We start from the raw sequence: 25204 nt of genomic DNA, 5'->3' as shown, positions 1-25204 counted from the left end.
GGACGAAATAATAATAATAATTATCAACCCGATGCGGTTTCATATTTCATACGTAGACAGTTGAAAATGAAAATCCAACACATCCAATAAATTATTTAATTATGATCACAACCTATTATTAATCTTACAAGGAATAAAGTTTTATTACACTTAAGACAACACACAAATCTTTCATATTTTCATTATAAAGTGACAGCAAATGTATGAAAAGTTCGTATGAACTACCTTTATTAAGTTAATCGACGCTTATCTAGTAGTTATGCAACTAGGTTTCATTTTTACAATATACAATTAAGTCTTTAGCATGGATACAATCAGTCTACAAGAGTGTTGCCATCACTGGCCGTGAACAAAATCTTCAATTTGCGCGCAAACTCCGGTCCGACGCGCCTTGCTTTAGAACCGGGGACTGCCGCGCGGGAGACACCTATGTCTGCTACTTCTTTTACACTATCAGGTGCTTGTAGCGCCTGAAAAATGAACTGTTTTTAAAGCACGAGTAAAGAGAATCACAAGAAGTCTTCAAGCTTAGCAAAGAATTGGGGCTGTTAGATATCTTTTAAGCATACTCAATTACAAGATAGTGAGAGCTCACGATACATTTTTTTAAATATATTATGGGTCTAAGCACCTGGACAATTAATATTTGATTAGTTGATAATAATAGAATATCAGTTACCTCAAACAAAGCCAGTGGTGATTTGTACTGGGCACAGAGCGCGCGCGATGTTTCTAAACTGGAGTGTGGTAGAATTGCTATCATTTGCTGCCACAACTTGCCTACAGCTATACCTATATAAATAAGAAATAACATTTATTTAATAACAATTTAACGCCAATTCTGAAATGACAGTATCATCAGTATTTACTATTATGTTACATAATAATAAAAAGGTAGTATTACCATCTTTATCAACAGCGATACATTTCTTACTGTCGCCTCTCATATAAAACTCCGCTTGTTCGTCACACGCACGCTTCGCTTTCCTGTAAAACGTAGTTTTAATATAATTATTAATCAGCCTAGAGTGCTGAGTGTGGAGTGTGGAATTTGAAATGTCTGTAATAAGGTGTGCTCCTTACTTATTATATCTATACTAGCTGACCCGCGCAACTTCGCTTGCGTCGCATAATTATAAAATTTTCCCTGTTTTTGTAACATTTTTTACTGGTACTCTGCTCCTATCGGTCGTAGTGTGATGATATATATCCTATAGCCTTCCTCGGTAAATGGGCTATCTAATACTGAAATATTTTTTCAAATCGGACCAGTAGATCCTGAGATTAGCGCGTTCAAACAAACAAACAAAAAAACTCTTCAGCTTCATCAATCATAGCCGTCTGTTCCGCGTTTTATATTTCACTAGTCTTTTCGTTTATACGCTCCACCGTGCTATGAGAGCAAGAGAATAGTGTCCGTGTATTTATACCTGCCCAGCTGCCCATGCATTAACAAACTCCTGCACAGTTAAATATTGCAAGACAATGCAATTAATACTGATGGGTAAATCATTTGTGTTAATGCCATTTACTTACTTATAAGGTGCTTCGGCTATGGCTTTAGTGAACTGCACAATAAGTAGTGCCAGTTCATTCGGCGTGTTAACTCGCACAGTATCGCAGCCTGTAGATACTAATAGATCTGAAATCATTTATGATCATGATACAAAAAACTTAAAATTACAGCCATTAAAGTACTTTATTTTTTAGAAAAATATTTTTTTTAGTAATGTTAAATGAGCATAACGAAAATGGTCATGTTTGCTTATAAAATTATGCAGTTACCTGTGATAGCTAGTTCCAAATCAATCTCACTCATCGCCATCCTATTACTGTTTGATGTTTTGCGTCGGGAAGATCTGAAAAAAAAATTACGTTGGAATTTGACCAAAATTAAGAAAGTATTCCTTTTACCAATTCCTTTTAAAATTACCCAAATACCCATCATTGGAATTTATATGTCTGAATATATTTTTTCATATCACAAACGACTATTGCATTGTGTTTGACTATAGGATTAGAAAAGGAGATACAAATCAGCTTACAATTAATAATAATAATAATTTAAGGAATTCAATTATTATAATGAGCGAGAAACCGTTGCTCAAGAGGCACATAGACATCAGGGTAGGTGACTATTATTTGTTTCCTCATGTACAGCAACTTGCAGCTACTTTCACATACACAAACTTATCTGGAGTATTATAAACGTACTTGAAATAGTCTTTAGGGGCGAATATAACGAGTGTGACGTCACACTGCGACAGCGTGCATATCTCCGCGAGGTGGGAGGGCAGAGTGCGGGCGCTCACGTGCTCCGAGATGTCCTCCGCGCTCGTCACGTATAGCGCGTGGTTGCATGACTGCACTTCTGGAGAGAGTTTTACCTGAAAATAATGCACTAGGACCATTATTATAGGGTACAAATGCAAGCTAAATAATAACTCTTCGCATTTTCGACTCGAAGCTTGATGTCATGTTAATAAATAATAATCTTAAATGTTGTAACATCAAATTTCCTTATAACTTGACAAAAAATTCCAAAGCAAAGCATTACCAGGCAACATCCTGACCAAAACTGTATAATCACTCCTTTTAAATAATATCAAATAAAAGAACATCATCATACTTGGGCGGATTTTTTAAAACGTGTACCATCGATTTTTGCTATGTCCTACGACTTTACATTTTTTTTAAACGATAACCATGATAGTATTTTATTTATTTTATATGTCCTCAGTAAAAACATATACTTACTTAACTATATTTTTCTACTAAAATTGTCCTAATTACTTAACTATTTCAATATTTTTTTCATGAATATTGTTTTGCAGATGTCGATATTTACCCTGTCCTACCGATGTTTTGTCACCAACAAATTAAAATTACGAGATAATTACAAATATTTTGATAGCGAAACTCCTATCATTTGATAGCTTAGTAATTATATTATCTATATTCAAAATACTATAAGTACAAAACAACTCAGTGAATTATAATATTTTTTTAAATGAAAGTCTTAATTTTTGACTTGGGTGGAATTCCACTGAGAAACTGCTTCATAAAAGCGATATATTAAAAATCTACTACACCAGTAGTCTTTCTAATATATGCCAACATTATTGTGCACTCCCTGGAATACTTTTCGTCATTGTTTCGTGGATCATTCTCAAAAGAAATATCAATGAAAATGGGCGGTTTGTCAAGTGCTAAAAATATTTCCATTGATCAACGGCGGATTTTGGGTAAATGAACTATATTTCAAGTAATTTGCACTTAATATACGATAAACTAATTAATATTTTACTAATTTGTATCAAAGTTTCGTTGCTTTTAATGTGAAATTATGTAAAAAAATAAAAAACTAATGTCGTTGGTGCGAAATCGTAACGTTCCACTGATAAACTTTTTGAAAAACGTTAGTCATCGGAATCAATAGTAACTCAGTGGAACGCTAAAACTGCATGCACAATGAATATTTTGTCAATCACACGAAACCGTTATTTTTAATAATTTATTTTATTTATTTTATCTTCCAAATTAATTTGATTGTATTTCGATAGTACGAGGGAGTATTGCGAACATCCCGCGCGAGGTAATAATACAAGCAATAACTAGGAGGCTTACGATATAGTCTGTGATTTAATCTCTAGGTTATTAATATTATTAAAACATAAACATTTGAACAATTTCAAATTTGTTTTTTTTCTATTAAGTATGCCTTTTCGAAAAGCCTCCTTTTCCCTTTTTCCAAATTATATTTTTTTTAAACCGGGTTGAGTTATTTTCCCTAACCTATTGAGTCTATTGATTTTTCGAATTCTATAGAATTTGCCAAAAAAAGTGCCCATATTAATCAGAGCCTTACTTTTCCACTGAGTAATTTTTGCATTCCACTGATGTGAGTGTCCATTACTTTGAGAATACAAAAAAAGGTTTAATTACTCATTTATATTAGTTAGGTACTAATATCATTTATTATAATAAAACTAAATTTGTTGGTCGTTTTAATATGGACTTATTAAAGATAAACAGTTGAAATAAAAATAGTTACAAAGAAAAATAGGTTATCACTTTGTCACAATGTTAGTCAGGGGAGACAATAGGTCGATTACAATAATTAATCATTCTTGTAGATGATATTAGTGCACTTTTTTAAATTCATTGGCCTTCATGTAAGTGAATAAAAGTGTGATTATTCAGTAAATTATGTTATGTATTTCATAGGAAGGTTTTGAATATGTTACTCAGTGGAACTGAAAATCGTCTACAAGAATATTTAATCGCTTATATTTCATTAACTAAATAATATTTGTAAAAACTATTAGTTATTCAATAAAGTTTATTTATTAAACAATAACATTTTCGAAAGAAATATTTAAAAATGTAACAAAAAAATTAAACTGCTAGTTTTAAAAAGGGTACACGTTTTAAAAAATCCGCCCACTTACAATATATTATTGTGACTATAAAGAAAATATCAAGCAAAATAACATCATATCTCTTACTTACTTGTCCATTCTCAGACTCAAAAGTCCTAGGTAGTCGTCTAGTCCACACCACAAGGGCAGGATGACAAAGACTAGGTGTGCCTAACACAGACGCGCCGGCCGCGGACACCTCGCGCGCTACATCCGCACACCACCAGCAGTCCCACAGAGATGGGTGGCCTTCTACCTTCATGTACTAGGGAAAAAACAAATTATTACTGGTCATTGATTGTTGGCAGCGCCTCGCATGATCAATTATTGTATCAACCACATTGTAAAACTTTTGGCGATTGAAAAGAGTGGCCGTGAGTTTTTTGCTAGCTCTTCTCGTAAGGCTCTATCCCTTTCCAAGCTAGTGGTAGATTCAGTAATTGTAACGACTATCATAAGTGCCAATGTTTGACCTTAAGGAATAAATGATTTGATTTTGATTATAATATTTTAGAACTTAGCACAAGCTGTGATCATTACTCTGCAGATTGGTGTTTGAGATCTGATTATGATTCAATAAGATATGAGTCTATGGTCTTATGTGTAGCATTCATGACTGCTAATCACACAATCTGGAAATTTGACGTCAGAAAAGTGCTAAAGGTCTTTTACATGTAATTTAGAATACTCGCAATAGCCCAGAGTTTAGTTTAGAGCAGGGGTTCCCAACCTTTTCTTAGTCCAGGACCACTTTTATATTATTCTTGTTAGCAGGGACCACTATGTAAGTATATTAGGAATAAAGTGTAATAATCATACTTCAAATTTTAAATTTTAAAATCATTCACAGACCATATTTTGACTTCCATGGACCACTAGTGGTCCGCAGACCACTGGTTATACACAGTACACAGTACGCATAGAACTAGAGAAAAATTACCTAAACCTTTAGATATCACAGAAACAATATAATGGAACTCAGTCCTATAAAATTGGATGGGACTAGATTAAGTATTTCAAAAACTTATGTTCTTTGGCTATAACAATAGTTAACAATAGATACCTTCATACATTCTCCAGGTTTATAGATCTTGTTCATATCATTAGCAGTCTTCTTGGCCGCCTTCTCTTCTGCTAACTTCAGCTTCTTAGCTTCTCTTTGTGCTGCTGCACTTGTTTTCTTTATGCCTTTACCATCTGCAATAAATATAGCAGATACCAGTGTGTAAGTACCATTCCAATAAAATAATTACAAAACTATGAATCTAGCAGAAGAAAACAGTTAAATGAGAGAAACCATTGCAGTGTAGTCACAGAACTGATTTTTTTATCTTTGCAGTTTATTTATATACTCACATTTCTTTCTTTTAACTTAATTTAACTTTATTATAAACGAAATAAATACATATTTTTTCTATACAACTACTTTTGATTTGAGAGATAAATATTTATCTTACCAACACTTTTTCTTTTAGGTCTACCAGCTTTACCAATACCTTAAAATAACGATTAAAACATTTGTTAAGCGGATATTAAAAGTGTTTCAGATACATAATTATAACCAGCTATGTACTTACTAACTACTTTTCTCTTAATTTATTTTAATATTCATTATCTACTAACCTGAAGGTCCCGCTTGCGGTTCGACGGTATCATTTGAATTCTGTGTATTTATTGCTAAAACATAGAAACATAAAATTGAACAACTAGCGAAACCAATAATTTTAAGATTTAAATTCAGACCAGAAATCCGCACCTGGTAAGTCTATGTCACTATTATCTGATAATACTGCATCACTATCGTTAACCATTGTTAAATACAAGTATTAAGTCAGAAAACGAAGCGAAATTAATAAATAAAGAGAACAGTGTTTATATTTTTACAAAACCAGCCGACCGGCACCATAGAATCAAAATCAACATCAACATTGACGTTTTTGACAGCAGTATAATTGAAGATGACGTTTTACTCTTCGTTCAACAATCTGACGAAAATTGTATGTTTTTAAAGAAAAAGATGCATTTAATTTCATACTGACATAAGGTTAAAGATAGATATCAAGCATTAATACAAGTGATCAGTATTTAAAATTCTCTGATAATTTAGAAAGGTAATTGTGCCGCCCTGGGTACCCCTCGTCCACGTCCGCGTGATTTGAATGCTTAACCACTCGAACCACTTACAACTCACAGCTCCACATTTTTGATGATTATTGATGTAGACTAATGATATAACTATTTTCTATAAATTTCCAAAATAGACCACTGTCCTCTTCATAAGCCCACGGGTCACTGATGTTCTAAATTCTAAAATTTGTTTTATTCCATTGTCAGAACCTAGCCTACTAGGCTCAGACTATAGTTGGGCTCACGCCACCGCACCGGCCGCGCGCAACGGTCAACAAACGATCATTGGGTTAAGCAACACTTACCGTGGACATTCTATAGATGGATGGCATCATAGTGGTATTTAAGCTAAGCGTCTGCGTGCAGTTGGACTGTTCGAGAACAGTGGCAGGTTGTTGACATGGCTTCAACTTTAGCCACGGTAATCGAACTTCGTGATTGACACGCAGTCGGATTGAACCACCTGATTCTTGAGCCATGTATGATTTTTAAGATTTTGTTGAAGTCCTCTATGATAACCACCAATATTCAATAAACGGTATCAATTCCAACTACAAAAATAATTAAACTAAACAATTTGTGTTCTAATTGTAGCGCAAAACTTATGTACCCTATGTGTTAGGCTGCTGATAATACTCGCAGCTATACGATCCGCTTCAATAAATTTTAATTATCACACAATCCTTAAATTCTTGATAGCCATGCTTCAGAACCGACACTTATCGAACCCAAAACGACCACAAACAACCCATAAAATACCCTAAAACACATAAAACATAACTTCCATAAATTGCCCATTTGTTCCTGAACTTTTCCAATAGCATAAAAAATGGGAAAAACGCGGGAACGACGTACACAGATTAAATATGGCTGATTTGACAGCTCGACAAAAGCCAGACAGCTCTGCGCTACTATTGATTTCCCATAAAACGGTCATATAAATCATTCGGAGGATCTTTCAGCGCTTTTTATTGGTTTAGCGCTGTTATGCGTTAGACGCCGGGAAATTTTATATCGCTATAAAAATAAAAGTTTTTTTTTACTTCCCGGCGAAACAATTCATAGGAAGGTACTAAAGCATGTGCGAAATGCTACAGTCAAACTTATTTCGCCAAACATAAGAGTATAACGTTATTGTGCAATAGATTTTAATACCTTCGCAATAAACAATTATTCTTATTTAGGTATACCTACATTTACTTAATTACTGTAATATTTTACTGGTAAAATATTTTCAAAGCCTTAATTAGCGAGTATTAATTAGTGAAGGTAATATAAAAGGAGAGAGAGTCATTTTGTTTTGCGCAGTAGCTATTTGTTGGGACGTGAAAGGTTGTATCTTCCAGTAATTATAATATTTAGTTCGCAAGAGAGACATTTTTCATCGCAATTTTCCGCTTCTTTCGTTTCACGTTTGTATTTCTTTAAAGGTATTTTGTAATTGTTTCCTTATTCCTTGTCCGTGTTTTAGCAGCGTACCTACGTATTTGACTTTTAAATGAATACAATTAATGGATTTTCATTTTTTCGAACAAAATTATACATGTCAAGTCTCTATTTTCCTGAAGCTATTATTTATTCTAATTGAAGCTAAAGCACTTATGTACTTAAAACAATAGAGAAGAAATGATAATCTTTACTAATCTATTCTAATCTATACTAATCTATACTTCTATACTAATATTATAAAGCTGAAGATTGATTCGATTTGAAAAATTCTTTCAGTGTTAGATAGCCCATTTATCGAGGAAGGCTATAGGCTATATAATATCATCACGCTACGACCAATAGGAGCAGAGCAACAATAAAAAATGTTACCAAAACGGGGAAAATTTTGACCCATTCTCTCTTATGTGACGCAAGCGAAGTTGCGCGGGTCTGCTAGTAATAATATAATATGGTAATGATAACATGTACCTACAATCATATTCTGTGCTAGTACAACTAGTGCTATATTTATGGTCGATATTCGATTACGGCGGCCAGTTATATTGAAACAAACCAACTTCTTTATAAATACCGTAGTGAAGAGACAACACTTTAAAAGGTCGATTTCTTACTACGAATTTAGTGAAGGAAAATGCACTAGCTACAGATGTCTTTCTAAACGAACATGTAAAAAGCGCTTCATAGTTTCTCCATGCAGGCGCCATATACGCGGTTCTATCTGATGGTGGATGTTGGTAGTCAAAACAAATAAATTGCACACGCGTGCATGTTGCAAGGCACTAAAGCGCTCTATTTATTAATTCTAGCGTTTGTTTATAAATAACACGTCTTTATTAAAACACTTAGAGATAAATAAACAAACTATATGTGGGTAGATCTAGATTTGAGTACTTAGTTATAGCCGGTATAAGCATTTGCCCCCACGCAAGTATACTAAGGTTTGAAGAAGGTCTAACCCGAGGCAACACACCAATGACTTTTAAAAGTCATATTTGTGTTAGAAATAATTACTACTTTTTTCAACGGTGAAGGAATGAATCGTGATTAAATCTTGCTGAAAATTCTCAAAAATGTAAAACCTAAATGAAATAGATGCTACACGCTTGCATGGATATTAATTTGAACAGTTTTCTAGAAGCAATACAAGTGGGCCAAAAAGTTTATAAGCTTCGAGTAAGCATATAAGTCTTTTAGATATGAAATGGTTGTGAATTTTGCAAGGCTTTTTGTTTATTATACTTTGGGCAATATAATTTAATGGATAGCCGAGTGGTATAAGTTTATACGTCCCATGCAAGTGGTCGCAGGTTCGAACCCGAGGCAACACACCAATGACTTTTCGAAGTTATGTGTGTATTAGAAATAATTATCACATGCTCCATCGGTGAAGGAAAACATCGTGACGAAACCTTGCATGCCTATTGTTTAATATACATTTTTTGAGAGTATGCAAAGTCCCCAACCCGCTCTTGCCCAGCGTGGTGGACTCAAGGCCTAACCCCTCCCTCATTACGCGAGGAGACCCTTGCCCAGCAGTGGGACATTAATGGGTTAATTAAAAAAAATATATAGATAGTTTTGAGTACGTGCCGTACGTAATCAGTGAGGCTTATGGACATCATAAAAGTTGATCTTGAAGTCAATGGCGAAGTGGTTATGGGGATCACCAAACTACTGCCACTATACGAGGTTCATCGGTTTCTTCCTGACATAAAACAAAGTTAGTGTAAACTCCAAATCATTTTCCGGTAGTGGGGTTTTAAGTGACCGTCTTTTTGGATATACATATATTGTGAGAAGCCGCATTCAACTTACTCCGTCAAGAACTGCTAGAAAGCCATCCTTATAAGACAGCCCTTATTTAACTCTTCTTGTTAATAGCGCAATTGATTTTTAATAAACATATCACTGGATGGTATAAATCTGGATATTTTTTAATGGATGATGTAAGTTATTTAGATGATGTAGTAGATCCGTCTTGCGTTATTTTATAAATAAACAATTTCGTACAGTAGAATTGTTATTTTTTAAACTAACTATTGTCAAATGTCGGCAGTAAATAAATAATATGATTTATCAGTGATGGCGGAAGATGACGCCACAGAAAACGTTTACTAGTAAATACATATTAATATTATGTATACTTAATGCATTTAATTTGCTTCCAAAATTAACTACGTAATAATCTCGTAGTTGAAAATATGTGTCAATTTTATAAAAGATATTCTATTCAACCTCAAAAGCTGACCTTTGTTAAAAAAATCGCGATCGAACGTTAGAACCTAACAACGATTTTCTATTTTTGGGCACTAGGTCACGTCGACGTCGCCGCGTCGCTCGGTCAGGCTGTTTAATAATTCTGTTCGATGCAGGACCATACTTAGCTTGATAGCTTGATGTTTTAAATTATTTGAATAGGTAACTATAATTATTTCTGTTCCATCACTTTTTATAACACGGGTAAACATCAAGTGCAAAAATTACCTACGTCTTTAATTTCCCTTTCGACTCAAACTTAAAACGCAAACTTTTATTTTAATTCCCTTTGCTAAATATTTTCTGAAAATATGAGCAGTAGTTTTTACTTTCCCGGAGTAAGTTTTAAAAGCCGTCGTTTAAGTTTTTACACAAACGCCCGCGCCGGCTCAGTCAAAAGCAAAGCAAAACAAAACTTAGCCCGCAGACAGCCACGTTAATTAGATTGAAACTTAACGCTCGATTGTAACACACTACTCAGGAACGGAAACGAGCACTAATCCACCATTTTGTCTACCATTTTGGTTCAAACAAATGAAGCGTCGACGTATTTACATTCAAATAAGGCAAATATGAGCCAAGCTTTTTTGATCTCACGTGTCTGTGTATTCTTAAATGTTTGCTCTATGTCTGAGGCACGGACGACTCCCTCTTCCCTCCGTCACTCCCGTCCTTCAGTCTGGCTTTGTTTACGAGGGCGAACGGCCGTTGCACCTCGCCGCCCGCCAACGCGCGCGTGACTAATTTAAAAATAAAACTTATATTCGCCGCTGCACATCCTGTCTGCCATAACTAATGTGTTTAAAAAGTTACTTTTAATAACTTATCTGTAGCATTCCTCATTTCATACGATTGTTAAGAACAAAAAAGTTTGATTCGCATTCCTTTCGCGTTGAAGTTGCGCAAATATTTTTGGTTTATTGCTCGGTTGTAATAAATCTAAATTTATATCGAGTGCAAATAAATAAATATTTTACAAACAAGCGCAGAATATAAACAAACTTTTTTTTTAACTCGTGCAGAAATTGATGTGTGTTCGAAATATAAAATCATAGACGAAATAAAGATGGATTGGCGCGAAAAACTGTTTGGAAAAGTGTTGGTGAAATGTGAATCTGGGACCCAAAATGGCCAGTTTGAGAACATATCGACGCTCGAGGCATTGTCTGACTGTGTGGAAGAGGGCGAGGGGGCCGTGTGCGGGATATATTTCTCTTTCGCGAACATAAGCGATACGAGTGACGATTTCGGAGTTCGTTTGGAAGAGGTTTATAAACGAGTGCATCCTCGTTTGAAAGTAGTTCAAGTGGTGTTGTGGGCTCATGTAGGCACGCCTGAAGGTCCTGTGGAGAGAGAGGCCGGCTTCAGAAGGAGTTTGACCGGGAAGCCGTGGTTTGCTGTGCCCTTCCATGATGTTGATACTAAGGCAAGAATTACTACTTATAAATATTTAATTTTGTTTTCTTATGCTGACGATATAATATTTGTATATGCGTAGTTTTACTTAGTTTTAGTTAGACTGATATTCTAATTCTGATATTAAGTAAAGAAACGCATGACCTTTCGTTGAAAAAAATCTGTCTGGAGGAAGACGTAACAAAAATCTTTCTTTTCTTTGCGTGACGCTAACGCAAAAAGTCGCCAGCCGGAGCTAATAATACAGCAAATAACTCAATTTAATCGAAGCCTGGTGTAACATACATTGGCAATTTATATACCTACCTAAATAAATACGATATATTTAAGCTTTGCCTGCTTAAATTCCTTACATAGAGGTAATGAATAATTCACGCGCAATAAACTGACAAGCGTCACCAAATGTTAATGCAATGACCGAATGTGGCTAAATTATTACTAATGCTCAGATATATCTATAACTATCTGTATAAGTGTATGCCGCAGTTTCTCTTACATTTATAGTTCAAAATATCTCTTAGTTCAACATTTAAATTACAGTGATTAAAATTTTGATTTTGCAAGCCGTAGCGTGAAAATAGGTAGCCTTGGTCATGAACGTGGTGAAAAAGCGCATTTTTTCTAATTAGTATTTCTAGACAAAGAAAGTTACGGCGAGTACCTGACCCAAAAATCAGATTTGTGTAAAAATAAATTAAGATACGGAGCCAAGTAGTTCTGGGTGAAACATTCAATAGTCCTTGCTTCAGAAAACCAAAATCCTGGAATCGTAAATGGTTCGAACATTCGCGATTCAGAACAACCCTTTCATGTTTATTATATTAAGAAGATAGGTTTCCAAGTGTATTTGTATTCTTGCTTATTTCTGTCTACTTATATTGAGGCCGACCTTACTTAGTATGATAGATTAGGCTGAATAATCCATTGCCTTAGACCCAAGTTTATTTGGGTCGACGTCTAACTGAGTATTGCTGAGTATTACATTAGATTCGGAGCGACTGTCATTAATCAAACGTTCCCAACCTAAAGGTATCGATATACTTATCATTTTTTTTCCTTTTACGTTATCGTATGGTTAGTGGTCAACCTAGTGTCAAAGTTGTTCTAACCTTCGACATAGCGTAATGACAGATATCTTAATTGACAACAATCACTACCAATTTTTTGGGTGTCCTCCAAAGCACGGAGACGCTCAGCTCTAGTATCACTATGCGGTCACCATCAATGGAATGACCAATTACCGGTAACGCAACTACCTTTAAACTTCTAATGATCAGAATAATTATTACGATATTTAAAGATAATTTAATGGAGAACAACTGACATAAAAGTATAGAAGAGAACAGCCCGTATTCAATAATTGTATACCTGTTAAGAACTTGCAAACCTCTCGAACTAGCTCATTACTTAACCTGCGCAGTCATTCCTACAATTCACAAAACAAAAGCAACCACAAAAAACTTTTGAACTTACCAATCGGTTGGAATGAAACCCCATTTCAGTAGAAAACTAATTAAACACGAACATTCAGTACAAATTCCCACATTTCCAATTACTTAAAACAAAAACCAAGGGTTTATTTCAAAGAAAAACGAAAATTCGAGGGAATTTCTTGTGTTCCTCGCCATGATTCATTTAATTTTGTATCGCTATTTTCAACCATGATACAAGATTATTTTATTCCGACAACATAGTATAAATCCTTTAGCATTTATGTAGCTAGATTATAATTTAAAATCCTGTGTTTATCCAAAAAAAAAATCTTTGTGTCACACCGGCTTCTGTCAGCTACACCGTCACGGTCACTAATGTACTTAATTCTGGATTTTGGATACTTCTACCAGCCGCGAACCTTGAATATAAGGCTCTCTTAAGTTATTAGGCTGTAGGTAAGCTGCTAACTGTAACAAAATGAAATAGCCTAAGGTCCTATATCAATTTAAATAGGTAGGCACTATATGTACATTAAATGTGTTACCAGCTATATATGTTATATAAGAGCATCAAATTCAACGAACGTCTCTCTTATCTCTACAGATTTCTTTTGCATCATTATTTATTTATTTTTGTTAGCCCTTAATATGTCCCACTGCTGGGCAAAGACCTCCCCTCTTTCCTTCCTAATCTATCGTTCCTGTGCTATATCATGATAGACCCGCAAATGCCACTATACATTCACGCCATGTTTCTATTATATACTTTTACATATTTACTTATTCATATACGAATAATAATTCCATATCATAGAACGAAAGTAGCAAAGCGAGCTCAATCCTTAATCTACGAAGTAAAAAGCAAATTGGAAAGCTTTCAAGCAAATTAAACAAATCATAAGAAAACGAAATAAACTAAATGAATGAGGCACTTTACATCAAACGGTGAAACTTTACTTGAACATTTCTCTTTAATTACTTTTCGTTTTGTTTCGATTGCTTACTTTGAGTAAAGGAGGCTGTTTCTGTGGTAATTTGTGGTTTAGCTATAAAACGTGATTATGGGAGTTTTAAAATTAATTTAAAATACAATCATCCGAAGATGGAGCCAAATTTTGTTTCATTTTAGGAGTTTTTCTTGAACTTATTTTTATAGTGGACTTTCGTGGGTACTGTATAAGAGTAGTCTATAGCTGCTAGAAACAGGATGGTAATCCACCTTTAAACTACTACTTTTTACGGCTTGGTTAAAAGCCATTAGTGACAGTCTTTTAACAAGCCTCTCAAAAGCCTTTGACTTGGTTTCATTGACAAAAACTGGGAGGAGTGCATGTATACGGAGACTTTCAGTTTACTAAGCCTGTCCATGTTACGACATCGACAAAGGTAGTTTAATATTACTGCCTCTGTGGCGCGGTCGGTAGTATATGCGACTGCGGTGCGAGAGGTCTCGGGTTCGAATCCTGGGTCGGGCCAAAAAGTCTTTTCTGAGATTTTCTGTTAAGAATTTCTTAGAGATTGCCCGAAGTTAGGAAGTTGAGGTCGAAGACCTCCGTGCCTCAGCACGTAAAGCCGTCGGTCCTGCGCCTGACCTCTCACTGGTCGTGTCGGTTATCCGTCCCACCAAACTATGAGAGTGATGGAATAGAGAGTGTACCTGTGTATTGTGCACACACTTGGACACTATAAACAAAGTCCTGCACAGATGGCAAGTTTCAATGAAACTGACCGCCGTAGCCGTATATCGGCTAGGAGGACATTAATATTGACACTAACTGCAAAGTACAGTCGCCTAAGAGCAGCTTATGCCCATAAAACCTAAGTTAAAGTATCTATACTACAAACAACGTACTTCTGATCAACACTAACCCCTGGTTTCTGAGTACATTTAGCGGTAATTTATCTATTCGAAGGCGATTTTTTTATATGAGTTTTAAAGCTATCGAATAGATAAACTACCGCTAAATGTACCTCGGAAACCGGGGGTAAGTAACCAGTTGAGCACAAGAATACTTATTAGTATATTCGATGACTGAAACAAATTTACGAGTATCAGAACAGGAACAATTCATTTGTAACCTGTCACGAGGTCACGGCACGCGAGAAACGAGTATTTTGTAACCAAGTAATCTCTTTTGTGAAACAAGACTATTTTTGGTGGCAGATTATTTGATTTGACATGTAATTTGGTTACTTGAGGATAAAAAGAAGCCTTATGAAGCTTAGGAGAGTATTTAAGACAGGTGTTGACAACATCGCAACTATTTGAACTTCGATAAAAAAGTATACTGTAGCGCGATTTTATCACACTATTACATCATCGATTTATCGACAACCTTGCCAAAAATATTTATGAAAATCTGATCAGCGCCTCTAGCTGGCACCGTAGGAATTATTTTTACAGTACATTTTAAACGTCAAGCTGTCTATACTCGATAACACCGCCTGAACAGAATCTAAATTCTCATCAATCGAATTTTTATTCGGTCACTGATATGGTGATGTCAGTACATTGATATGTTACCTAATAATGTTTATAAATAGCAGCCTAAGATGACACAAAGAAACATAACAGTAGGTATGTGTAATTCAGTAGCTCTCAATTCGGGTATCAGTCTGTGTATCATTGGAGTTCCCGCTAGCTGCCATAATGCAAGAAAATCCATTATTAGTCGACCAACTATCCTCCCATCTCCATTTATAAAACAAACTTAAATGTACTTATCAATAATAGTCACCGCAAAGAATGGTATTCCTCTATGCTATGTCAAAATTGTATGTGATATAATGACGACGCACTCGTGGTTGCATCAGATCAGCAGTGTAACTACGAAGAATTTTGCCTCGTTACGAAAAGCTTCTAGCAATCCGGATCCAATTTATTGAAAAGATAAAGCGTTAAGTAAAAATATAGTGATTAAAACAATGACTCATATATAAACATCTTATAGACATTATCAGCAAACAACTCTAACCTAAAAATAATCAAATTCGCAATTCTATAAACACAAATAACATCCTTTATTACAGTAGTTGTATGCAAAGCATCCACAGTAACAATATTACAATATACTGTACAATATTGAGAATTAAACCGACTCTTTGTCGGTTACTTTACACCGGCAGTGAACATACGCGTACGGAATACGTATTATATGTAATGTATAGGGGAGTCTGTAACGGTTAGTTGTAGTAAATATCGATTGGTTAGGAAATTTACAAGTTAAATGACTTTTAAAGACTTGCATAGAGCTCTATGATATATAAAAACGAATATTATCACAGTTTGCTATCATCAGATCCTAACCTCATAATTTGACGACAAAGTTTAGGTACTATTACAAACAGACAAAAACCTTTTTGTATTCGACACGTCTTCGAAAAACATACCTAATAAAAAACCGCGGCGCATTAAGAACTTCCACTTTGAATCAGCTAAAAATGGATTATCCGTTACTTATATCAAAATATTTATAGTTATTTTTTCATTGTCATTGAATAATCTTTAGAAGGATCAGATTTAACGCGAACAAGTATTTTACAAAATTGTAAAATGCGTGATCGCGTTAACTCCCGTAGCATACCTATACTAACTAATATTACTATTAACTAATACTAATATTAGTTAATAGTAATATTAGTTTAGTAAGTTTGTTTGAACGCGCTAATCTCAGGAACCACTGATCCGATTTGAAAAATTCTTTCAGTGTTAGATAGCCCATTTATTGAGGAAGGCTATATATCATCACACTACGACCAATAGGAGCAGAGTACCAGTAAAAAATGTTACAAAAACGGGGAAAAATTTAACCCATTCTCTCTTATGTGACGCAAGCGAAGTTGCGCGGGTCAGCTAGTATACATGTATATTTTGCATCGGTTTGTTAATCATGTAGAAATTTAACGGTTATTTTCATACATTAGCTGTCACATTATTTATCGGATTGGTTATCCGACCGTAATCCATTACCTGTGGCTAAGTCCATGAGTGAGGTAATCTCGTGAAACAGCAAATCCTAATGGAACTTGCCTTATATGACTGGCACACTATCTTATTAAGGATCTTTAGAGGAGGAAAACATCCATTAATTCCTACGACTTTACATGCTCGAAGCAAGGAGGTCTACAACCTTAACTTCCTAATTTCGAGCAATTTTTAAGAAATTCTTAACAGAAATGACTTTTTATCCTGATTCAGGATTCGAACCCTAGACCTTGTAATTACAGATACACTTTGCGCCACAGGGGCAGTCAAATCTCTATATAATACTAGCTGAACGTTGTTTTGCCATATGGATTAAAAAAAAGTGTCACTTAGGGGTATGGAAAATAGATGTTGACCGAATCACAGACCTACTCAATATGCTCACAAAAATACTTAAGAATCGGTCAAGCCGTTTCGGAAGAGTACGTTAACTAACATTGTGATGTGGAAACTTTGTATATAAGACTAGCTGACTCGCGCAACTTCGCTTGCGTCACGTATGAGAGAATGGGTCATAATTTTCCATGTTCTTGTAACATTTTTCGTTGCTACAAGGTCGGTAATGGTCGTAGCGTGATGTTATTAGCCTATAGACTTCCTCAATAAATAGGCTATCCAATAGTAAAATATTTTTTGAATTCGCACCTGTAGTTCCTGAGATTAGCGCGTTCTAACAAACAAAAGAACTCTTCAGCTTTATAATATTAGTATAGATTAGTATAGATAGATATAGCATACAAAACATGAAGCAAAACGTTGAGTAGCACAAGAAGCGAACTGCCCTACCTGCTCGTAAGCTATTAATCACAGCTGTCTTCCGTGTTACACTTATACATAGAGAGTACAGGCCGACCCACGCAGATTGTACTATCGAAGATGATCGAACAACGGGACGAAGAGTCTGTTTGCAGATAGTTATGTTTGTAGGTTTATTATTAAAACGATTAATTATCAGATTTTACTTGAATAAAAATACTATGCACTTTTCAAGCTTGTAAAGGAGTAATTTTGATTCTTTAGGAATGTAAAGAGGTGCTTTAGATAACAACCCTTTTAAAAAATCACATCAATTAATGAAATTCATAATTAACTAAACAATAAATAAAATATGTCATAATAACGGAATAACAAATTCAATACAAAGATATATCAGAATGGGATGCCATTATTTTTACTAAAACATTTTTTATCAAAACAAGAGTAAGAGTTACAATTGGTTTAATTTAGCTACAACCGCAGTTTAAATCGCTATCATTTTTAAACCACCCAACGCGACCCTTATAAACAACATACGAAATGCTAACTATCCAAACAGCCCATTAAGTGAACCCTACATAAAATGCAGGAGCATTCCGAACCGCACACGAATACGCAAGGAATGCAAAACGCAAAGTGGGTAGTCAAAGATTCCGACGACTGTAAAATTTGCATGTCACCGCATAGTGTGCTAAGAAAGTTCCTAGGTTCATTGAAACTGAGGGTACTACCACCCCTAGTAATTACGGGTGAAAGCGAGGGCTGCATCAATACCATGTATCACCCTAAATTACTTTCTACCCCACACTTTCGCCGAGAGGGGCTTTTTTACTGACACAGGTGCGTTTTGATACATTAATGTCCTGTTCGCCTCATTTGTTTATACTAGCCCCTACCTGCGTCGAAATAGAGACGAATTACACGAAAAACTACACCCTATTTTATGTAAAAAAGACCCTTAAGTAGGTAGGAATAAGGACTCTTTTGTACCCCTTAGCATAACAAGATTATCTTTTACAAAACATTCATATTTGTTAAGATGAATTCTCTCTAAGTGCTAGCTCCGTAATGGTTACTTATTATTCCCACTATGGAGATAAAAAGTAATTTCTCCGTCTGAAAGCCAATTTCTAAAACGAATGGTATTAGCTTGGATTTTCCGATTCAATAGTCAGAATAGCTACTTTAGTTTTATTGGTATTACTTGTGGAATCACTCCTTTCCATCCAATCTAAGCGCTGGTTTATGAACGCGAGCTTTATCGAGCGGATTTTTATAGCTTTACATAAGTCTCTGAAGATATTACGGATTTTCTGTGATTAGCAATTTACTATACCTGCAAATACCTTATTATCCGACTTACTACTTCTGCCCCTAATCTCGTTCGCAAGAGATGATTTTTCGGAGGGAAAACCCTGTATTTTGTTATCCATGTGTCATCAAAATCCATTAAGTAATGTTTGTGTTAAAGAGGAACAAACACCATAAAATCTATATAAACAAACTTTCGCTTCAGTAAGAACGTGCACAATAAACATTTTACGCAAAAATCTAGCGTTTCATTATCAAAAACATTCGTAATACAGAATTGGGGCGCCATAAAAGGCCCTCGAAATAATTTGGGACGGTTGTTTTACCAAATTCCAGTCAGGCCTGTAATTTGGACCTTGCATAATAAAAGCTCATGTATTTAGATCCAAAGATTTCGCTCGGGCTTCGTCCATTTGCCGCGAGCACCCATTAAGGAGGGAATGAACGGAATTCAGTGGAAGAGGGTGAAAATGACACTGACCCAGCAGTTACTTCCTTCATTGAAAGTCACAAATAATACTAGTAAAAGCTCCGTTGAATTTCCAGACATTTCGAGCGTTATGAAAATGGCGATTTCTCGGAAGTAAGAAGTTTTATTTTCTGTAAAATTTAAAAGAATAAGAATCTAAGTTACTCAGATTTATTAAAATAAAGAGAGTCTTTATTACAAACGTTTAGAATCATTTTTTTCAAAACGAGTTTCTACGAAATAGCAATCTAAAGAATACTTAGCCAAATAATATAGATACGCAATTATGTAACGTTTTTAAAGATAATGGTTATAATGGAGTTGAGATTTATAAAACGGTGGGTCATTACAATAAGCCATTAGGCCCCAATTTAACCACCTTTGAATAATTGGAGTTGAATTTCGACTACTGTTTTGTCACAGTAAATGTGACAAAACAATTACTTTATTTGTCGGATATAAGATAAGCGACACTTATTCATAACCTATGAAACTAGCCCTAATAGCATATCTCAGAATCGCATAGAAATGAGTATGTAAAGTCTTGGTTTGGTTCGAGTTTTCCTCTATCAAAATTCTCTTTTAAAACCAAAAAACTTTTGCACACAACTATTATAAAGTCATCATTAGTCCAAGTAATATTAAGTTTCTTAAACCAATGCAAATTGTATGCAATCTCGAGAGTTTCAACACAACTCTTTTATTTTCAAAAGCTGACGTCTAATGCGATTACTTACACATTTTCAATGTTATATCTTGTATAGCAGAAAGTGCCCCTAGACCGGTCGAACACACACACACTCGCACACACACATATTATGCTCACACATAATTTCGCACACACTTTAGCAAACGGTAACGATTAAAGTTTTAAAGAGAACATGTGTTTCTTTCCTACATCTATACTAATATTATAAAGCTGAAGAGTTTGTTTGTTTGATTGTTTGTTTGTTTGTTTGTTTGAACGCGCTAATCTCAGGAACTACTGGTCCGATTTGAAAAATTCTTTCAGTGTTAGATAGCCCATTTATCGAGGAAGGCTATAGGCTATAAAACATCACGCTACGGTCATTAGGAGCGGAGTAGCAACGAAAAATGTTACAAAAACGGGGAAAAATTTGACTCATTCTCTTAGGTGACGCAAGCGAAGTTGCGCGGGTCAGCTAGTTATACATACATTAGGTAGAGATGTTATAGAAATGCGGTTTAGAATCCGAAAACGGATATGTGAGTAACATTATATCGGTTTCGAATTCAGTTATTATCGAGTGTCATCCGATAAATATAACGTAAAAAGATACGAATATTAAACTGTTAGGTAATGAAGGAATATAATATAGATAAAGTTCTAGCCTTCTGTCCCTATCCAAAATATGCAAAACTTTAAAATCGGTTACGGGTTCTGGCCGAAATTAATTTCGCGTATTCGATAGTTAAGAAACCCCTAGTGTGTATGTGTTTGTGTGCATATGTAAGTGTGTGTGAGAGCATGTGTGTGTGCATATGTGTTCGTATAGATGTGTATTTGTGTGTGTGCGTGTGTGTGTGTTGCAGGGGAGCTAACAAAGTTTATGACGTAATTTGATATGAGATTTATGAAGGGATAGGATGCGGTAGCCGATAAAACTGACTGATTGGATCATGTTGGGGCTTGGTGACATGTTTGAGGTTTCACATTTTGGTTATTGTGGTCGATAGAAGCTCATGTCTGGTTGGCTTGTAGTTTAGAATCGAACCTACACACATATTATATTGTTGGATTTTATTTAGTCAAAAGATTCTTGCAGTATGCCCTTATATTGAATTAGGTGCTCTAAGTACTTACTTATAAATCAGTATTTAGAATCAATTGATACGATTTCGATTTATGAAAACCATTAAAAAAATATAAATGGTAAAAGTGCCAAGAATTGCTAAAAAGAAAACATTTTCTAAATCTAATTAGAAAAATCATGAGATTAAACGCTGAATGTAATAAAACCGTTTTCAGCAAACAAACCCGCCTGTACCAATTTCAGTAAAGAACATTAGTATAACGAAAACCTTCTACTACCTTACAATTTACCTTTCACAAACATTTCTCTCAAACATAACAGCTGTTGGAAACACTAGTTGTGTTCACAAAGAAGTAAAGTAAAGCGAGTAAAACCGAGGGGAAACAATAGCTACGTCCGACATTGTTATTATTCATTGTCACAATTTCATTTGGAAACATGCAGACACTCGTACAAAATATTGGCTCCGGCCAGGGCTGGCAGCAGAATGGAATGTGAGAATTTTTATTTATTATCTTATATGCATGTCTACGGAAAATTATTAAGAGAGAGAGGCAGGCTTTTGTTTTTTCAGTAAAAAAGGGTTTTGAAGCGAAAAGAGAGGCTTTTAACTAGTAGGCGGTACTTCAAATGGTTCGAAAAATTATGAAAAAATGATTATTAAAATATTTTTAATCCCAAATGTCCCGTTGACTGAAATGTATTTCGTTGTGAATATGAAACATTAGGCTTTATTCTAAAGCCTAGGTTGTTAAGTGCGAATAAGGGCTGCTTTCCTCAAAATTTGCTTAATTGAGTTCAAGGCATGCATCATTTTCTGCATTTTCATATGATGTTGTAGTAAATATATATTCATTTTTAATGCCTTATGAGTTTTGTTGATAGGGGTGAGGGGCAAAAGCTACTTCAAAAGTCAGAGGTACCTTAGTTGCTTGACCTTCTGTGACCTTCCGTGGGAGGCGACTGTTTTTACCCCTTAGTTATCACGACTGTAGACGAAATAAAAACGTACATCGCTATTATTTTTTGTTATAAATCCTTCTATGTATCTACATACATATGTGTGTACATAAAACCTAATCCATATTTCCCTTGGTCACGGCATCAGCCGTGAATGGTTGGACCGATTTAGCAAATTTTTTAAATGTTTAAATAAGGTTGTCATGAAGAGGACACGCGAGCAGAGCCATGCGGGTCAGCTTGTTTAGATACAAACAATATATTGATTGCTTCTTAAAATAAAAAACAATACAATGGTTTTTGCTGCATACTTACATACTTTTTGGTCCATATTTCAAGTATAATAGGTAATTCGCCAGTACCAGTCTACCTATATATTTTTACGAGGTATTGTACAAAAGTACAGTATCAGTAGAGCATTGTTTCACAGTGTGTAGGTGCAATGAGACAATAGTTATCACTTTTATGTGGCACATGGCTGCCCAAATGGCAGACATATTCGAAGTTATGACCGAATAATTTATGAGTCTGGTGTAGTATAGAGAAAAGAATATGTTTTAAGTATTTAGAGTATTTTATAGCCAACATCATTAAAAGAGGATTTTGAGTTTTAGGCATAAGACGGATATGCAATAGTTGTAGCCAGTTTCACGCCGAAACTATTGCATATCAGTAAGCAGACATTTAGAATAGAATATGACAGTATGCAGCAAGATGTCTCTGAAAGATATCATCTAAAATCTGGTCGTGAAACTGGCCGCCCTTACCATCGTTTTATATACCAGAAGATAAGCTATTCGTTTCTTATATTTAATCCGTGAGGTGCTTTACCTCAAACAGGTACGAAATGAACGCTTTCTAAGTACAATTCATATCTAATGAAATTTCTCAGAAGTCCCACAAATAAAGTCTTCATTGTACGTCACAGTATATAGCAAGGAGTTCGTGAATTATTTCACACTGGCCAGCTGCCTCGATGGAGAGGGTGCTAAATATTCAGGAGTTTTGCTCCAATCTCTAGGTACTGTAGTCACACCAAAAGTTAAAGGGTACGAGAATTAAGTAACGTCTTGTTTGCAGTTTAACAGTTCGTGTATTAAGCAAAGTCATTAAAAGATGCTGCCTTTTTAAGACCTGATTTCCGTCTTTCGGAAGGTTGGTGGTCATGGCCATTTTATGTCAAAGTTATTAAGCCACCTAACGACCTCTTTCAACTTGTCTTAACAACATTTAATTTTTTTATTGCTGCTGAAACTAATTGTAAACCTTTCAAACCAAAAATCTTTGATTGCCAGCTGCGTTAGTTTTTGTAAAATAATTACTTAAGATTTTAATCATAAACTTGATTTCGAACCTTAGTCCAAATAAGAAGATTTTAAACATTTTGAAATGTTAAAGAAATTTTCGATTGGAACACTATAAATTCGTTGATTTGTCGTGACACACAAATAAACAAAAAAATAAAAACTAAAATGCAAGTTTAATCACAATATACTTATAAAAACTCGTACAACCCTAACCAGTGTTGTGTACACAGGTTTACAAAGAGCAGGGTTGTGACGTCACAGTAGTATTGTTCCACCGGGGTTATCTCCGCGGGGTGGAGGGTTCGCATCCGTATCCTGTTGTAATACTAATTATATTATATCTATAGTGGTATAGTATAAGGGCTATGGAATTGACACTATGCAAATATTGCAGGTTTAAAAAAAGGGGACTATAATGTATATGGTATTAACTTCTGAATAAGTACCGATTAGTTTATCAGGGCATTTATGGCAGTTGTATACATTTGCTGTCACTTTATCCAGCAGATAGGTTATCTAACACTTATTCATTGGTTGCTTAATTAGCTCTTATTCCTTATTCATATACCTAATTATAAAAACTGTTAAGGCAACATTGACATATACGTACAAATACATAGTAAAAGGTAGCTAAAAGTTTCTTGCCAGCTATTCTCTTTGGCTCTACTTTTCAAACTAGCTGTAACTGTTACTATGACAACCATTTGACCTAAACATATGAAAATATAATAATAAAATATTATTTTTAAAACTTCGTGAACACGTCACGAAGGTATCAATATCCAACAAACACATTTATCTGGAAATAATACCGTTACACAGCCATTATACAAAATACTTCCGATAACATAACGACTTTAACTATTTAGACAAAGATAAAGATTTATTTTTATAACTAACTTTACTTCGAAACTAGATTTTGACGAAGCATCACTGCAGCACTATCCAGTCAGTCATTAATTATGCATCTTTTTCTGACTAATATTATTAAATTAAATGCTAAAGTTGTCTTGTTTGGATATTATATGTTCGTTTCTCTATCAAGCCAAAACTACTGAACAGATTGTGATGTTTGGTACATAGTTCATGACTTGTAATCACACATATGACACTTGTTTTACGGAAAATCTCTTTTATCGTACAAAAACGGGACCGGAAGAGAAAATAAAAGAAAAATAATATAAAATATTGTAATAAACGGAATTGTACAGTCTGTATTCTCTAGTTACTTACTTACTCCATTTATTCCCATAAGAATATCGTTTATTATGTATGAATAAAAGCTGGATAAAAAACAGACGTATATTATCAAGTTCTTGGAACTGTGCAAAACGAATGACTCATGAAAAATACGAAATCAACTTTTATCTTTCGTGTTGTTGATCTACCAAATATGAGACAGGAGTGCTCAGATTTTACTTATCTATACTAATATTATAAAGCTGAAGAGTTTGTTTAAACGCGCTAATCTCAGGAACTAGTGGGCCGATTTGAAAAATTATCAGTGTTAGATATCCCATTTATCGACGAAGGCTATAG

The 25204-nt window shown here is 34.8% G+C and overlaps 2 protein-coding genes across 3 annotated transcripts in view; one reads left to right on the top strand and one right to left on the bottom strand.

Moving 5' to 3' along the window:
* Nucleotides 1–82: 82 nt before the first annotated feature.
* On the bottom strand, nucleotides 83–6997 carry mms4 (Methyl methanesulfonate sensitivity 4). 2 transcript variants are annotated; one of them, XM_076127768.1, is made up of 11 exons: nucleotides 6178–6997; nucleotides 6045–6098; nucleotides 5879–5917; nucleotides 5485–5618; nucleotides 4513–4686; nucleotides 2215–2387; nucleotides 1786–1859; nucleotides 1537–1642; nucleotides 905–987; nucleotides 680–792; nucleotides 83–470 (listed from the first exon to the last, which is right to left on the bottom strand). In XM_076127768.1, the coding sequence occupies exons 1-11, from the start codon at nucleotides 6230–6232 to the stop codon at nucleotides 315–317; spliced, it is 1161 nt and encodes a 386-aa protein (XP_075983883.1). In that variant the 5' UTR covers nucleotides 6233–6997; the 3' UTR covers nucleotides 83–314. The 2 variants fall into 2 exon arrangements, with proteins under 2 accessions (XP_075983883.1, XP_075983884.1); XM_076127769.1 differs by lacking the exon at nucleotides 5879–5917 and having other exon boundaries at nucleotides 6178–6986.
* Nucleotides 6998–10935: 3938 nt separating this feature from the next.
* LOC142981695 (nucleoredoxin-like) overlaps nucleotides 10936–25204 on the top strand; it is a 59509-nt gene continuing 45240 nt past the window's right edge. The window contains exon 1 of the mRNA XM_076127767.1: nucleotides 10936–11679. Coding sequence (XP_075983882.1) covers nucleotides 11320–11679 — 360 coding nt within the window. The 5' untranslated portion in view covers nucleotides 10936–11319. The remainder of the gene's footprint in view (nucleotides 11680–25204) is intronic.

The sequence above is a fragment of the Anticarsia gemmatalis genome, chromosome 20 (genome assembly GCF_050436995.1).
Source record: "Anticarsia gemmatalis isolate Benzon Research Colony breed Stoneville strain chromosome 20, ilAntGemm2 primary, whole genome shotgun sequence".
Lineage (NCBI taxonomy): Eukaryota > Metazoa > Arthropoda > Insecta > Lepidoptera > Erebidae > Anticarsia > Anticarsia gemmatalis.
This window is presented reverse-complemented; position numbering and strand designations above follow the sequence as displayed.